At 41.2% G+C, this 16,467-nt stretch overlaps 1 protein-coding gene across 4 annotated transcripts in view; it reads left to right on the top strand.

The window, feature by feature from the left end:
* The first annotated feature begins 3,344 nt into the window (after positions 1 to 3,344).
* The window catches only part of NCEH1 (neutral cholesterol ester hydrolase 1), a 63,156-nt gene continuing 50,033 nt past the window's right edge, over positions 3,345 to 16,467 (top strand). Inside the window, exon 1 of one of the 4 annotated variants that reach the window (XM_004270538.4) lies at positions 3,345 to 3,707. In XM_004270538.4, the coding sequence (XP_004270586.1) occupies positions 3,570 to 3,707 (138 nt within the window). In that variant the 5' untranslated portion in view covers positions 3,345 to 3,569. The remainder of the gene's footprint in view (positions 3,708 to 16,467) is intronic. The other 3 variants (XM_049709795.1, XM_033429509.2, XM_033429510.2) reach the window with 3 other exon arrangements.

Genomic DNA, 16,467 nt, shown 5'->3' with positions numbered 1-16,467 from the left:
GACCTCTGCCTAACTCTTCAGGTTAATCTCTCCACCTTCCTGCATTTGATGCCCGAGAAGTATCTGAACTGCTTGCAGCTCATACCACATTTCAGGACTTTTGTGTGTGCTCTCCTCTCTGCTTGGGATGATCTTACCTAATATCCACCTGCGCACTCCTGTCCAACCTGCCCAATCGCTCAGCCATCACCTTTCTTGTAGGTCTTCTTACTCCTCACTCTTCTAGAACAGATCTACTCATGATTTCCTCCTCTCTATAGCTCTGGAATTTGTATATTTCAAATAATAAAAAGTTTATCTGACTTTCTTTCTGACTAGAGTGGACATTGTTTTGTGGGAAAGCGACCATTTTTATCACGACAGCACCTACCACAGTGCTTTGTAGACAGCAGAACTCAGTAAGTGTTTGCTGAACTAAAGTTCTGCTTGTCCTTAGATGAAGAAGCCCACTTCACATGGCATAGTATATGGCATTTTGGGTAAATTATTTCAAATAATAAAAGTAAAAATTCTGTTAAGCAATGATATTACTATGTCATATAATTAGGAGATCTTAATAAAAACTAATTTAAGATATTCTATATAAATAGAAACATCAATTGCCTAAACATCAAATCATACATTATTTCCTTAGAAGCAGAGCATTTTATTGACTCTTCTCCTTTTATCACCCTTCACAATCTGTGAGTATGTCCTGTCTCCCCTATCTCTAAAATGTATTCTAAATCTGCCCCTTCTCTCTGTCCCACTGTTAGCTCTGCCCATCCAGGCCACCATCATCTCTGATCTGGATGACTGAAAAAGCCTACTGTTCTCTACACTGCAGCTGGAGTGCTTCTTTTCAAATACAGATCAAATTCTCTTGCTCCCCTGCTGCAAGGTCTTCAATGGCTTCCCATGCCACCTCCTTATCATGACCCACACAGTCCTAGACGATCCACCCTTCTGCATCCGTGCTACCTCTCTGACTGTGCCTGCTCTACCGCCCCTTGCACATGACCCCTACCTCTCCAGCACTCTCTCTGTTCCCTGACGTCGTAACACCTCAGGGCCTCTGCACTTGTTCCCCACCCTCTAGATTTCTGCATGGCTGTCTCCTTAGTCATTCAGCTGTCAGCTCAAATGGCATCTCCTTAAAGAAGTCCCCTTCATCACCCAGTTTAAAGCAGCAACCAGCCACAAGGTATCACACTACCCTGTTCTATTTTCTTCCCAATCCTAACCACTCGGCAGCAGAGTTGAGCAGTAAAGCACATGAGCACAAGGGCCAGACTCCATGGGCTCAAATCCCAGCTATACTTCCCACTACCTAGGTGACTTGGGGCAAGCACTTCATCTTTCAGTGCCTCTGTTTTCAGAATAAGAAGAGCACATACTTCATAGGAATTGTTGTGAAGACTAAATGAGTTAATGCATTCAAAGTGCTAACCACAGAACCTGGCTTGTGGTTAGCATTCCATGCCTGTTAATTGTTATCATTTATCTATTGTTTGGCTCTCCTTTCTCTACTTTCCTTATTCTCACCCCACAACTATCATCACTACCAAGCACGCAAAATCAAAAAGAGCAGAGACCTTACTGCCTTGCCCCCACTCCTTTATTTCCTAGTGTGGACCAGGTATATTTGTGGAATGAATGAAGTATTAGAAACAAGTGATGAAGCTGTTTAAATTTATCTCAGATTGGTTTCATTTTATAAAGACTCTCAGATCTACAGAAGAAGCACTGAGAATCATAGTGGTTTCTTTGTTTTTTCTTGGTTTCTATCTCTTAGTGCACTGCTGAAGGGAAGCTACAGAGCACTGAGAGGCAGGAGTTAATGCATTCAAAGTGTTAACCACAGAACCTGGTTTGTAAGTTCTATCACTTACAAACTAGAAGACTATGAACAAGCTGCTCTGGGCCTCAAAAGACTCATCTATAAACCAAGCTTGTAACTACTGGCTGAAGATGGAAGGATGGGTCAGGTGTGAGGTGGTGGTTGTTTGTTTGTTTTGTCATCAGCTCTAAGATCTATGATTTTATGAATATAATCAAAATCCAGGAAGAAAATATTAAAGTCTACAAGGTAAAACGTTGAATTATTTTACAGATTACCTGAAAGAAAATTATGTGAATCAATCCAGTTGTCCGTTCGGCTGGTAGCTCTGGGGCTGTTTGTAATCACCCGTAGAGATTAGCTTCTAACTTTATGCATATACATTCACTCACAGACTTATATATCTCTTTCTGTGTAGACTTATATGCTTAACTAGTAACTGCAAAGAAAGATAAAATGATGATCTCAAACGTGAATGCTTGAAACATCATGGAAGTGTACCCTTCATATAAATGTTTTATTCCAAACTTTGAATAGGAAGCCAACTTTCTCCCAAGAATCTCATTTTCAGTCCCAAATTTATGACTATCTCATTGCTTTGGATTAGGTTAAATTTAAATTACTATATGAAGTTGCAAAAGTATATGTACCAGGTGTTTTAAGGCCTCGATCAATAAGTTTGGAGTTATTCTCTAACCACCTCCTTAAAACAGTTCTTCCAATTTTTTTCTTCTGGATCTCTGGTTGTAATTCTGCTAGTGAAGTTTCTCTCTCTCTCTCTCTCTCTCTCATTCTATATCCCCTCCCCTCCCCCCATCTTTAATAGGAAATCTGGATTCAAATGCTTTTTCTGCTACCAGCAACCCACTTGAAAGAATTTTTTTCACGTGGAGTTTCCCTATTTATTTATATTAGTATAGACTCCTAGATATTTATTTTATTCAATGGTTTGTAATCCATTATTATTTATTTTGATGCTAAAATTATTCCAGCTTTAGCCATGGGAGACCCTTCAAGCTGCCACCTGTGTCCTTTTGACCAGTTCCCATCATTTTTTAGCACTTCCTTATCTTACAGAGCAACAGGTTCATCCTGTACTTTACCTGTCCCAGCCCTATAATCAGGCTTTTCTCCACGGTGCCATGGCAAAGGGTCATGGTTCCTTTTATTGGAGAATGAGATCTGGAAACCAAGATTTGGGTGCTAGATGTACTACTGGCTTAGCACTGCTTGAGCTATAAGAATTTGTTACTTTCTCTTACCACATAACAGCTAGAATTTACATTCCATTGCAAATCTGGCTGAAGACAGTGGATTTTTATCATTATCATCTTGTTATCTTTCTCACATCGGACTCCATTTTGAGTCAGACTGGCCCACGTAGTTTGGACAGACAGAAACTCATCACACCGAAACTATTCCGGGCGTGTTTTCGTTTGGGAACCTTCAGGAGGGAGCCTTTGGTCACAAAGGTGCAATACACACCTGTGTCCTCCGGAGTGCGCTGTTCTGCGCCCAGCACAGCCCCAGAGCTTTCTCAGACCTGAAGCGTCTGCAACACTTTGCAAGGACACAGTGGAGGGGGCACGTCAGCGCTCCGACTTCCTCCTGACGCCGCCTCTGATTGGCTCCTGGACATGTAAGAAACCGGTGAATGAGCTGCTGGCCCTTGCAGAAACTTGCTTGAGGTCTTTGGTGGCATTATCCTTTCCTCCTCGTCAACCCGGCAGGCCAGCCGATCCGGGGGAGGATGAGGTCGTCGTGTGTCCTGCTTACCGCCCTGGTGGCGCTGGCCGCCTATTACATCTACATCCCCCTGCCAAGCTCCGTGTCCGACCCCTGGAAGCTGATGCTGCTGGACGCCACTTTCCGGAGCGCACAGCAAGTGGTGAGACGTAGCCCAGCGCCGATTCTCTCTCCCTTCTCTTAAGCAATGTTTAAAGAGGGAAACAGAATTTCCGGACCTTGTCCCACGAGAATACAAATTTTTCTAACGCAATGATGCGATCGCTTTTTAAGGTGGTTCAGACTGACATTTTCAGGGTGTCGCATTCTCTTTGCTAGCAGAGGGTTAGGTCTATGTGTGTCTCTTCTTCTGTGTTGGTAATGGAGAAGGTGAAGTTCTTGAATAGAATTTGACGACTGTTTAATCCTTCGTCTTTCCTAAATGTCCCCCTCTTTCTTGGTTTGCAGCGCCAGAAACGGATCTTCCAGCCTTTTATAAACCACCCCTCCTCCATTTTTGTTCTCCTATAGAGGGCGGCAGAGAGTGAGTTAAATGTTTTAGGAAGGCTCTGGGAAAAACGGGTTCTGGTTCCTGGGAGTGCAGCCACCTTAAAAGCAGACTCGGGCGCGGGTGACCTCCCAATGTCCCCGACAGTGGAGCCCCCCATTCCCGGGGGCAGCAGGCTGGGCTCCTCCAAGTACTTGGGGAACAGCACAGATCTCGCATTTCATGCGTGGCACTCATCAGCTCAGCAAGAAAAGAGGCCAGGAGGCCTGGCTGGCCGGAGAGGCAGTGGCAGCCGGTGTGTGCATGATGCATTTCTCTCCGGCCTGCCCTGCAGAATTTAGTTTGTCTTTAACTGTCGCGGAGATAACCTTTGCCTGAGCCAGGATACCCTGGCTTACCCTGGCAGGGTGACAGTTCTCTCTACTGTGTCACGGGTGTGTATTTCTTTAACCCCGTAGACAGGAAAATGTAACTTTCTGGTTTATTCTATGTAAGAGGCATTATTTTCAGTGCCAGACAATCTAAAATCTAAGCTACAATCTGTAGTCAAGGCTGAGCCCTATGACTGAACAGTATTTCTAAGCATCCTGCTCTATCTAAACTCCTAACCCTCCTCCAAAACCGAGTCTCCTCCCTTCCCCCAACCTTGAGCTTTAATCTCGGGTTATTTTGGTAAACTCCTTTCAAGAATGACAACTAGAGGGAAAAAAAAACCCATGATTTTCCTAGAGGGTCGATGTTCCTTTTCCCTGTCCATTCTAATTGTGTGTAGGATTACATAGTCTCTGAAGCTTTGTCCTATCAAAAAGTCTCTTGGGCTTCCCTGGTGGCGCAGTGGTTGAGAGTCCGCCTGACGATGCAGGGGACGCGGGTTCGTGCCCCGGTCCGCGAAGATCCCACATGCCGCGGAGCGGCTGGGCCCGTGAGCCATGGCCGCTGAGCCTGCGCGTCCAGAGCCTGTGCTCTGCAACGGGAGAGGCCACAACAGTGAGAGACCCGCGTACCGCAAAAAAAAAAAAAAAAAAAAAAAAAAAAAAGAGTCCCTTAACTAGGGTATTGTAGCACATTCCTACGACTTTGCTTTTCTTGAATCCAGCATCGTTCTCCACCCCTAAGTCCCCTATTGTCTCTTAGGTATGATCCATTGAGGCTATAGAGCCTCTTCCTTCCCTCCTGCTTACTACAGTGTTGACGTGGTGCAAGGATTACCATTCCCTTCTCTAGCATTGGCTCCAAGAAAGGCAATTTTTGTACAGGAAGCCCTACAATCACTCTCTTCCTCCAGAAATTATGTAGCTGGGGAGTAAAACCCTTCAAAGATTCTCGGGTACAATGGTATTTACCTGGGTGGCTTAAATGACCCTCTACAATAAAAAGAATAATGACTAATAATAATAAGAAAAACAGGAAAAAAAAAAAAGAGTCAAACTACTATGGTGGCCACAGAAATTATTCTTCCTTTTCTGGTCACCAAGGAAATCTTCCCTATCATAAGTAATTTGGGAAAAGCCAGGTTTGGAAAAAAGCTTTTCTTCCCCAACGAAGCAGCCAACCCATTAAGGCCTTTGGATCATGCAGTCCTCTGCAGAGTATGCTCTCAGCTGGTGTTTGGGAATGATAATGTTTGTAATGCCAGGTCACAGAGATAGATAAGGTAACAGAGTGTCCTTACTTGACACTGTGGCCGGAGGTGGGTTAGCACAGAAGTGGCTCTCATCACTTGTCTTCTGAATTGTAAAGTATCAGAAAGATCATTCAGACCACAAGGAAGCATATTCTACCCAGGAAAGCAATTTACCAATGTCACTTCAAATTGTCCTGGGGAAAAGGAAACATGGCTTGACACTTGGTAGTAAATAGAATATGACTGTTAAAGAGTCCTGCTTCCCTGAATCCCACCTCAGCCAGGCCACTTGCTGGCTTGAGGCCAGCCCATTTACTAACCTTCTCTGACCCTCAGCTTTCCTTGTAAAATAGGGCTAATAGCTGCTTTGTAAGAGTGCTATAATGTATTTAAATGGCTAGAACTGGTTGTAGTTATTCTTGTAAGAGTTGTCCCAAAGGGCCACTATGGGTTGTGGGGAAAATCTGTGGTACTGTCCAACTTTGTTGAAACAATAAAGCAAATGCAACTTGGAAGCAGTTTACCTCCTGGAATGAAACCTGGAATGCTGTCACTAAATTGCATGGCATAACATTTGTTACCCAAATCATTTTAGTTTGAGTTGATTAGCTTAACTACAAAGGCTATCAATACTTCAAAGATGAAGCTTGGCCTACTTCCTAACACAGCAGGCACCTGCCTAGCCTCAAGAAATGTGACTGCTCAGGACTTCCCTGGTGGTCCAGTGGTTAAGACTCTGCCCTTCCACTGCAGGGGGTGTGGGTTCGGTCCCTGGTCTGGGAACTAAGATGCCACGCGGCCAAGAAAGTGAATGCTACTCTTATCCTGTTGTCATTGGCAAATGATTCACCCCTAGCTGCCCCTTCTAATCTCCTTTATTTTCTGCAGATGAGTCAGATTATCGAGATTATGTTCCTTGTACTTTTTCTTCCTTGGCATCCTCCAGTATTACGTAAGAAGAAACTACTTAGGATCTTTCTTAAGTCATCTCAAACACAGATGCTACATTAGAGTCACCTAGGGAGACTTCAGAAATCCTAAAGCCCAAGTCACACAGTATACCAAATTTATTCAGAATCTTTGGGAGATGAGTCCCAGGCAGCAGTATTTTTAACAGTTCCCAAGGTGATTTCAACGTGCAGCAAAATTGAGAACCACTGCCCTGTAAGTTAAATAAATGCATTGCTGGTGTAGATAATATATTTTTGTTAAACTGCTCGAGTTATATTTCACACATGTGGCTGGAAATGAGCCCCTTAACATTAGCATGGATTAGTTTATCAGATTTGTTGGTTGATACTTTGGCTCTAAGAGGCTAAGGGGATAAAATACTAGCTAGGCAACTTTCAGTGTTATAGCAAAGCCATTGTAAGACTTGAGCAGTGGAAAAGCACAAACAAAAATAGATCTGGAAAGGACAGTGGAGAGAGGTTTAGATGAAGATCGGGCAGCAGGAGACTAGAAGAACAAAAGGAGGGAGTTTGGGGGAGGTTCTGAAGACATTTCAAAATGCTGTGCAAGCAAAGATTTTTTAAAAAATGGTAATCCCAGTACAGGTAGAGATATTGAGAAGTATACACTGCTGGAGAAAATGTAAATTTTAACAACTGTTTTGAGGGCAGTTTGGCAATATCCATCAGAAACTGTAGAAGCATTTATTCTTTGACCCAGAAATCCCTCTGGATGAATTTATTTTAAGTAATTATGCATATAGTCAAAGCTGTAGCTATAAAGATAGAAACATTTCACAGGTGGTAAAGAAATCTTTTTAAACTAGTCCAAAAGCACTGCCACTTATGAGAAATATGAGGGAGCATTCAGCAACCTTTCTCTTCTTTTTTCTGCCGTTATTTAAAAGAATTTAAGAACAATAAGAGATTAAGTAAATATGGTAAACCCATATTTTGGAAACTATGCAGTAAAAAAATTTAAGTTGTAAAAATAAAGTTTAATGGTCTACAAATGATTTGTACTGGGTGTTAAGTGGGAAAATGCTACAAAACAGCATATATGCTGTAATCCCATTTAAAATACCTATTTATCAAAACATACAGTTTTATATATCTATATATAGATGTATAGAAAGAGCTAAAGGATATAATTTATAATATAGTATTTTTTTTCTGGGCCATAAGATTATATCTTCAGTTTTCCTATCTGTATAGTCTAGTTTTTCTACAATGAACATGGAATAAGAAATTAATTTAAAACTTTTTTATAGGAGGTTTTCTACTTCTAAAGCAGAATTGATGTGCAATGCATATCAATGTGATTAATATTTTAGTAATTGTTCTATGAAGAAAATAGATTTCTTTCTTTCTTTTTTTTTTTGGCTGTGCTGCATGGCTTGTGGGATCTTAGTTCCCTGACCAGGAACTGAACCCCGGCCAAGGCAGTGAAAGCACCGAGTCCTAACCACTGGACTGCCAGGGAATTCCCAAAAATATTGGGGAAAAGTTCCTTTGGTTTTTACGTAAAAATAAAAGACACATTTTTCATTTTCACCAAGAACTTTATTGAACAATGTATTCACTGTTTTGTTCCACTACCTTCTGTCATTTTTCAGGCAACTTCATAATTCCATCTTCCCAAAACTTTTTATTTTTTTTGAGCAAAGAACTGTTCCAGGTGCCTTTTACAGTCTTCCAGGGAATTTTCCATTAAGAGAATTTTGGGGCTTCCCTGGTGGGGCAGTGGTTAAAATCCGCCTGTCAATGCAGGGGACACAGGTTCGAGCCCTGGTCCGGGAAGATCCCACATGCTGCAGAGCAACTTAGCCCGTGAGCCACAGTTACTGAGCCTGCATGCCACAACTACTGAAGCCCGAGCACCTACAGCCCATGCTTCGCAACAAGAGAAGCCACCGCAATGAGAAGCCCACACACCACAATGAAGAATAGCCCCTGCTTGCCACAACTAGAGAAAGCCTGCACGCAGCAACGAAGACCCAATGCAGCCAAAAATAAATAAATAAAAGATAAATTTATTAAAAAAAAAGAATTGTGTAAAGACCAAAAGAAATGAAAATCCGAAGGTATAATGTCTGGTGAATATGGGGGATGAATCCGAACTTCCCAGCCAAGCTGTAACAGTTTTTGCCTGGTCATCAAAGAAACATACAGTCTTGCTTTATCCTGATGGAAGATTATGTGTTTTCTGTTGACTAATTCTGGACGCTTTTCGTCCAGTGCTGCTTTCAGTTGGTCTAATTGGGAGCAGTACTTGTTGGAATTAATTGTTTGGTTTTCTGGAAGGAGCTCATAATAGAGGACTCCCTTCCAATCCCACCATATACACAACATCACCTTCTTTGGATGAAGACCAGCCTTTGATGTGCTTGGAGGTGGTTCATTTCGCTTGCCCCACGATCTCTTCCATCCCACATTATTGTACAGTATCCACTTTTCATCGCCCGTCACAATTTGTTTTAAAAATGAAACGTTTTCGTTAGGTTTAAGCAGAGAATTGCACGCAGAAATATGGTCAAGAAGGTTCTTTTTCACTTAACTTATGTGGAACCCAAACATCAAAGCAATTAACAAAACCAAGCTGGTGCAAATAATTTTCAGTGCTTGATTTGGATATTTTGAGTATGTCGGCTGTCTCCCATGTGGTATAACATTGATTGTTTTCAATTAATGTCTCGACTTGATTGTTATCGACTTCAACTGGTCTACCTAACCGTGGAGCATCATCCAGTGAGAAATCTCCACCACGAAACTTTGAAAACCACTTTTGACATGTTTGATCAGTCACAGCACCTTCTCCATACACTGCACAGATCTTTTTTTGTGTTTCAGTTGCATATTTACCTTTCTTGAAATAATAAAGCATAATATGCTGAAAATGTAGCTTTTCTTCTTCCATCTTCAATATTAAAATGAAAATTCACCAATTTTGATAAGTTTTTTAAAAATGCACGCTGATATGACAGCTGTCACAATACAATCTAACAAAATTGTTTCGAGTGAAGTTAAAGACAACTTAGCGCTACTAGAGCCATCTTATGGAAAAACTGAACGAAAGAACCTTTTGGCCAACCCTATATATACATTGCTTTTAAAAACACATCCTGGATCCTTTGACAGCTATCACGATAGCAGGCTTCACGCTCAGTCACTTGTATGTAACACAGATTGAAAGCTTACTGTTTGAGTCTGACTTACAAGAAATTGCAGTCTAGTACGATGAGAAGCCATGTTAATATACAGCTATTAAAAAGGCAAGGGACTTCCCTAGTAGTCCAGTGGTTAAGAGCCCACCTTCCAATGCAGGGGACTCAGGTTTGATCCCTGGTTGGGGATCTAAGATCCCACATGCTGTGGGGCAACTAAGCTCGTGTGCTGCAACTACTGAGCCCACCCCTCAACTAGAGAGCCTGTGTGCCACAAGCTACAGAGCCCATGCGCTCTGGAGCCCTTGCACCACAACTAGAGAGAAGTCTGCGTGCTGCAACGAAAGATCCTGCGTGTTGCAATGAAGATCCCGTGAACCGCAACTAAGACTCAACACAACCAAAATAAATAAATAAATAAAATAAAATGTAAAAAAAGCAAGAGCTGACAAGTTTTTCAGAAGCTCATAGGAGGGAGTGGTTATGTACAGTTCAGAGGGGTGATAAAGATGGTGACTAAAGGTAATAATGGTATCTCAAAAGAATTCAGAGCCAGAGTGTGGCTTGTCTTACCTCGATCATTTCCTAGCTTTCTAGTTCTTACCCTACGTATCTTTTTGATGACATAATATAAAAGAAAGATTACTGAACCTGGTGTTTCTGCTGACTTTATTTATTTCTTATAAATGGCAGTGCTTTTGGACTAGTTGAGCAAGGTTTTTCATCCCGTAAAATATCTCCAAACTTGTTGAAATCTAATGTGACCTCACCTGAATTCTCTGTGCATGTGCCTTTGGACTGTGTGGGTATGGTTTAAATGACAGCTCAGCTGGATGCCATGCAGAATTCCAACTTGGTAACCTTTTTCATAACCATTCATGAACTGGAATGTTTACTACTGTCACGTAAATTTAACTTTAAATTAGAGATTTCACTAAGCACAAGTTTTAGCTGATTTAATGGGATTTTCTTTAAACACCTGGCAGCAGAATGGCTTTAAGAATAGCTTAAGGGCACAGTATTTAATCAGCATTAGTTCTGACAGGTGCTCAATGTGAGTTGGTCTTGGTAGACAGTACCTGCCGGTGAATTCAATCAAATATCAAGGTCAGATTGAATCAGCTACAAGTGTGTAAGACAATGCCTAATTTATAATTCTCCTTTTTATTTTTCCCAGAACTCTACAAATATGGCCCTGAGCACAGAAATGCCATCATTATTACTTTATTTTAATGGGACATCCTATTTCTAACATGTGGCTTGAGCTTGATATGAAAACGTTTCTCTGAGGTGTGAAAGTGTAATAATTGTTCTTAAACATTCTATTAATGTACAGTTACTTCTTTTAAATTAGTGAGCATATTTTTACTTTTACTGCCAAGTGAAACTATATGGGAACTATCACTTATTTTCTTCTTCATTTATATTTATAAAGAATTAAGACATATAATTAAATTTCCAAGTGGCAAACCTAGCTATATTCCCTACCTAATCTGTCTTATTATGAAATTTTAACAATCTATCTTTCAGTGTTTCCAAAATGAAATTTAAATCCTACTTTAATATCCTATCCTTAAAATTAAAATTCAGAAGTCATCATTAATTCAATGAATATTAACTGAACCCTAATGCTAGGAGTTGGTGAAACAGAATAAGACACACACCTAATCTGGAGAAGTTTACAGTCCAGTGATGGGAGACAAACCTACTGACAGTTACAGATTGTGCACTTGACTGATAGAGGAAGAGTTATGATGGAGGCATTTGGGGGTTGCTATAGGAGCCTTAAAAAGGACAGCTAATGTTAACCTGGGCATTAGGAACAGATGTCTCCCTTTCACATTGATTTCTACTGTGAATTATCAAGGTTGAGCATTTATGGTAAAAATAACATCTATTAAGGATATAACTCAGCATTTACTCTGTGCCGGATACTGTGCTATGTGCTTTACATGCAATTCATTTAATCCATGCTATAATTCTATGAGATGGATGTTCTTATTTTCCTTATCTTACAAGGGAGGAAACTGAACTGTAAAGAAAAGTAACTTGCTCATGATAACAAAGCTTTAAGAGGTGGAGTCACGATATAACTCAAGCCTGTCTTACTGTGAGTTCAAGAGTTCAACCATTGTTGACTTTCCGTAAGAGCTAGCTGAGTGGAAGAGTTGGGGAAGAGAAGAGGGAGAGAAAGGAGAGTGAAAAAGGCATTCCAGCCAAAGCGATTGTTCCAATGAGAGAGGATGGTACAAGCTAAGTCTCTAAAAGTGGTTCAGAGTGGCTGGAGCATAAAACTCCGAAGTCAGAGAGATAAGGTAGGAAGGAAGCACAGGCCAGGTAATGAAGGGCTCTGGGGGCCAAGAAAGGAGCCACTGAAAAAGATTTTTAGTAGGGAAATCACATGCTCAGATCTGTGTTTGAGAACAGTCTTTCTCAGTGGCAGTATAGACACTAGAGTTTAAGAAACCAAATGAGGGCAAAAGACCACTTGGAAGCAATTATCCAGGTAAGAGGGGAGGACATGAACTAATAAAATGGGACTGGTTTGGAGTGAGGCTGACCAGAGTTGCTGATGGAGGGGGGCGTGGGAGGCTAATATGGAGTGAAGGAGAGAAAGGAGTCAAAGATGACTCTTGGGACAGACTCTGGAGTAACTGGGTGAATGGTGATGATGACCCTGATTAGGAAAAGGAGCATATCTGAGGGTGAAGGTAATAGAGTTTCACCTTGCTTTGAAGTGTCCATGGGACTGGTTTAAGGATAGCTGTTCATAAATAGTTTGCATATACAAGACCAGAGCTTGGGAGTGAGAGGGACAGAGACAGCTGGGCTCGAGACATGGATTTGGCAGAGGTCAGTGAAGGGGTGGTGGTGGGAGTGGTGGGAATGAATGTGTGTGGGGTGAGAGGAGGATTGGTGATCCTACCAAGGAAACCCTAGAGGCTCACCAGTAAGAGGAGGAGGGGGCTAACCCTATTAGAAATGAGACCCTAAAGAACATAATTGGGCTTCCCTGGTGGCGCAGTGGTTGGGAGTCTGCCTGCCGATGCAGGGGACGCGGGTTCGTGCCCCGGTCCGGGAAGATCCCACATGCCGCGGGGCGGCTGGGCCCGTGAGCCATGGCCGCTGAGCCTGCGCGTCTGGAGCCTGTACTTCGCAACGGGAGAGGCCACAGCAGGGAGAGGCCCGCGTACCGCAAAAACAAAAAAACAACAACAAAAAAACCCCATAATTTTTTGTTATACCTTATATGTATATAGCACTCCAGGTTTTACAAAGGGTTTCCCTTACATTATCTCATTTTATTTTTACAGTGAGTAACTGGCTGGCATTAGTTATTTCCATTTGTCAAGTGAGGAAACAGGTTCAGGAAGGGTCGATGATATCCCCAAGGTCACATGATTAGTTATAGTGGCAAAACAGAACTAGAATAAAAATTCCTAGACTCTTAATTTCACGTTCTCACTGCTGGGCCTGGGTGACCTGAAAACAAAGTCCTCCATGATGGATTTGCCCATTTTTGTCCCTGGTGCTTGCTCTCTGACAGGCCCCTCATGGCTGTGGCCATGCACTTGGGAACGCTCATGATAACTTTATCACAACTACACTGTATCTTGACTATTTTTTGAGCTCCTACCATTAAATTAATCTACACTGGTGTTTCCCAGTCTTTTTTCATGTCAGAGACTTGATGACTTTTGTATGCCAGGAAAAAGTGGAGGAAATACCAGGGGAATCTATAAGGGCTTGAATGACAGAATTCACAAGATTGAGAAAGAAAATTATACAAATGGCTCTCAAAGAGAATACCAACTCTGATAAATTTTGAATAGTTATAAAAAATGGTTTTAAGTTTTTACCTCTGTAAAACACCTAACCATCAATCTCTTATAGCCCATCTGTAACCCTTTAGCAGCCTACCTGTTGGGAAGCTCTCTTCCTTACAGTTTGTAACTATTTAAATACACGTTTATTATTACTGCTATTAAACACAAAGATATAGTCCCCAAGTTACATATACCTAGGTAGCCACATAATCTATTGTCCAAACCATGACATTTTTGAGAGTGATAGGGGCTGCTGTTAGTAATCATGCCAAGACAACCGTCTTAAACCAGAACTATTCCCAGACAAATCTGGACATATGCTCAGCCTGCATTTATGTGACTTGCATTGATCAGCATAATCAACGCAAAGTTATGGAGTGATTCCTGTGCTCCCTGTTCTGCCCAGATTTGACTGTTAACCCTCCAGGGAACCAGCTCCCATCCATCACCCCCAGGTGGAATTCCTGTTCCCTAGGATAATGGCCAAATAAAAGTACTAAGTTCCTTAGCTGGCACTTAGGGTCTGCTCCAACCTGGTACCACGCTGCTGAATCTAGCCTCACAGTGTTCCCATGACAATCCTGGCAGTTTTCCTCCTGTTGTCACCTCTGCCTCACATGCCCTCCCACCCTCTTACTTTAGCCAACATCCCACGTGTCTTTCAACATCTACTCAAAAATCATTTCTTTTGGAAACTTCCTCTTTTTCCCCAGTCAACCCTAATTTGTCTCTCCATTATACTCTCTTAGCATTTCATTTTTCTTTTATGGCCCTTGTATGTTTCTTTCCTAATGTTGATATTTCTTTATGTACAAGCTCCCCACCAAATCATAAGCTTTCTCACCTATCATAGACATAACTTTTCTCTTACTATTTTAGGGCTTTTGTTTTTTGGGTTTTGGAGAGGGGAGGCTTGAAGATCATTCATGATAGAGGAAATAGGAATTCATAGTTCTGCTTGCTTTCAATCTTCTGTGTTACTCCATTTGCCCCAAAGGGCAGACCTGGTGCTTTCTTGTGCTTCTGACTCTGAATTTATCCCCAAATGGCTTTTTGTTGTCCTTTGCAACTTTTTTTTTTTTGCGAGCCTTGCTGTTTTCTGGGTTTCTAACTTCCTCATAATGTTTTTGTAGATTTATGGTTGTTTTTGAATTTGTAATGAATCATGTGTTTCTAGCTAAACATTAGTTATCATTACAGGCCATCTCCTTAAAAGATCACTAGCAAATTCCCACATTCATTTGGTATCATTTTACTTTTCTCTTTTCCTCCAGAATGGATAATTGATGAATGCCCCCTGAGAAATTAATTTGACCAACACTCTTCTGTGCTTCCTGTACCATAATATTTTCTCTGCCCTAGGTACCTTTTCCTTGACCATTCTAAAGTCTACTTTTCTAAAATGCAAGCTGTTTATTTCACTATTCCTACTTTATGCCATTTCATGGCATAGTTCTTCCCTGTTAGAAGCAAGTCCAGAGCAGCAATAATCCCTGCTTCCTTGACTTTCTTAGCAAGACAAATCAATTTTGCTTTTAAAAGATGATCTGCTTTTAATAGAATAAGATTACTGGCAGATATCTGCATAATAATGGATCCATTTATTGAATAATAAACACAGCCACCTTGTGAAATAGCAGTTAATGCCCTCACTTAACGAGAAGGGAAACAGAAGCTCAGTAAGGTTGGGTAACTGGTTCACAAACACATGACTGCCTGGGAGGCTGGCCGTGAACCAGGTCTGCTGGACTCCACAGCCCTTTCAACTGTATTCCACAGCTTCCTGTTATGACTGTTCAGTCTCCCTTCCTCTCCTTGTCACTTGCCCACTCCATTCTAAAATCTTTTGTGTAATCCACATTGAACAAGCATCACGAAGGCAAGGAGTGTGTTATGTACTACTTACAAATTTTAGTCCTGGAGGGTTTTAATATATGTTACACATTGAAAAGTGTTCCATGATTAAATAAGACTAGGAAATGCTGAGTTAAAGAAATCAGGATTTCTTTTTTAACTGTGAAACATTTCAGAATTCCTACCATACTAACATGTATTTTGAATTTTAAAGAGAGAATATTTAGTGAGTCCCATATTTAATTGACTATAGATCCTTATTTGAACCTCATGATACTAATGGTATATTTGCTAAATTTGGGGGTCCATAGTGTTTAAGAGCATGGATTTTGGGGTTAAGAAGACCTGTGCTCAAATCCAGGATTGAGCTATACTAGCTGTGTGACCTTGAAGAGTTTATTTAACCCATGCGTGTTTCCTGATCTAGTAAGTGGTCATGATACTTAGCCCATCAAGTTATGGTGAAGATTGCATGTGATAATATGTACAGAGCTTTATCGTTTGTCATCATCATCACACAGTAGTTAATACGTAAAACACTTGGAACAGTACCTGTCACATAAGAAATATATTTGGTCCAAGTCTGATTTTTGGCAATTGTCTACAGTATACTCCAATAGTAATATGCAGTTTTTTTATTTTTAACTTTCACCATCATTCTTGCTCTCAGGTTTGTGGATTTCTATACAGCTGTAGATCTTTTTCACCTGGACTGCTGTTGGCTACGGCTACTGGGCTTAAATCGTGACTTTAGCACTTACTAGTCGTGAGACTAATTGGGCAAGTTACTTAAACTCTCTAAGCTTTAGTTTCCTTATCTATAAAAGTGGGATAATGACAGTGCCTCCCTCAAGGCTTCTTATGTGGATTAAATGTGATTGTGTATATAAAATTCTTAGCACAGTGACTGGTATACAGCAAGAACTAAAAACCTCTTCCTGCAGTTAAAATTTTGGAGTCCATGGGCTTAGTTTGCTGATGTTCTAACTGGATATA

Source organism: Orcinus orca, chromosome 5 (genome assembly GCF_937001465.1).
Source record: "Orcinus orca chromosome 5, mOrcOrc1.1, whole genome shotgun sequence".
Classification (NCBI taxonomy): Eukaryota; Metazoa; Chordata; class Mammalia; order Artiodactyla; family Delphinidae; genus Orcinus; species Orcinus orca.
This window is presented reverse-complemented; position numbering and strand designations above follow the sequence as displayed.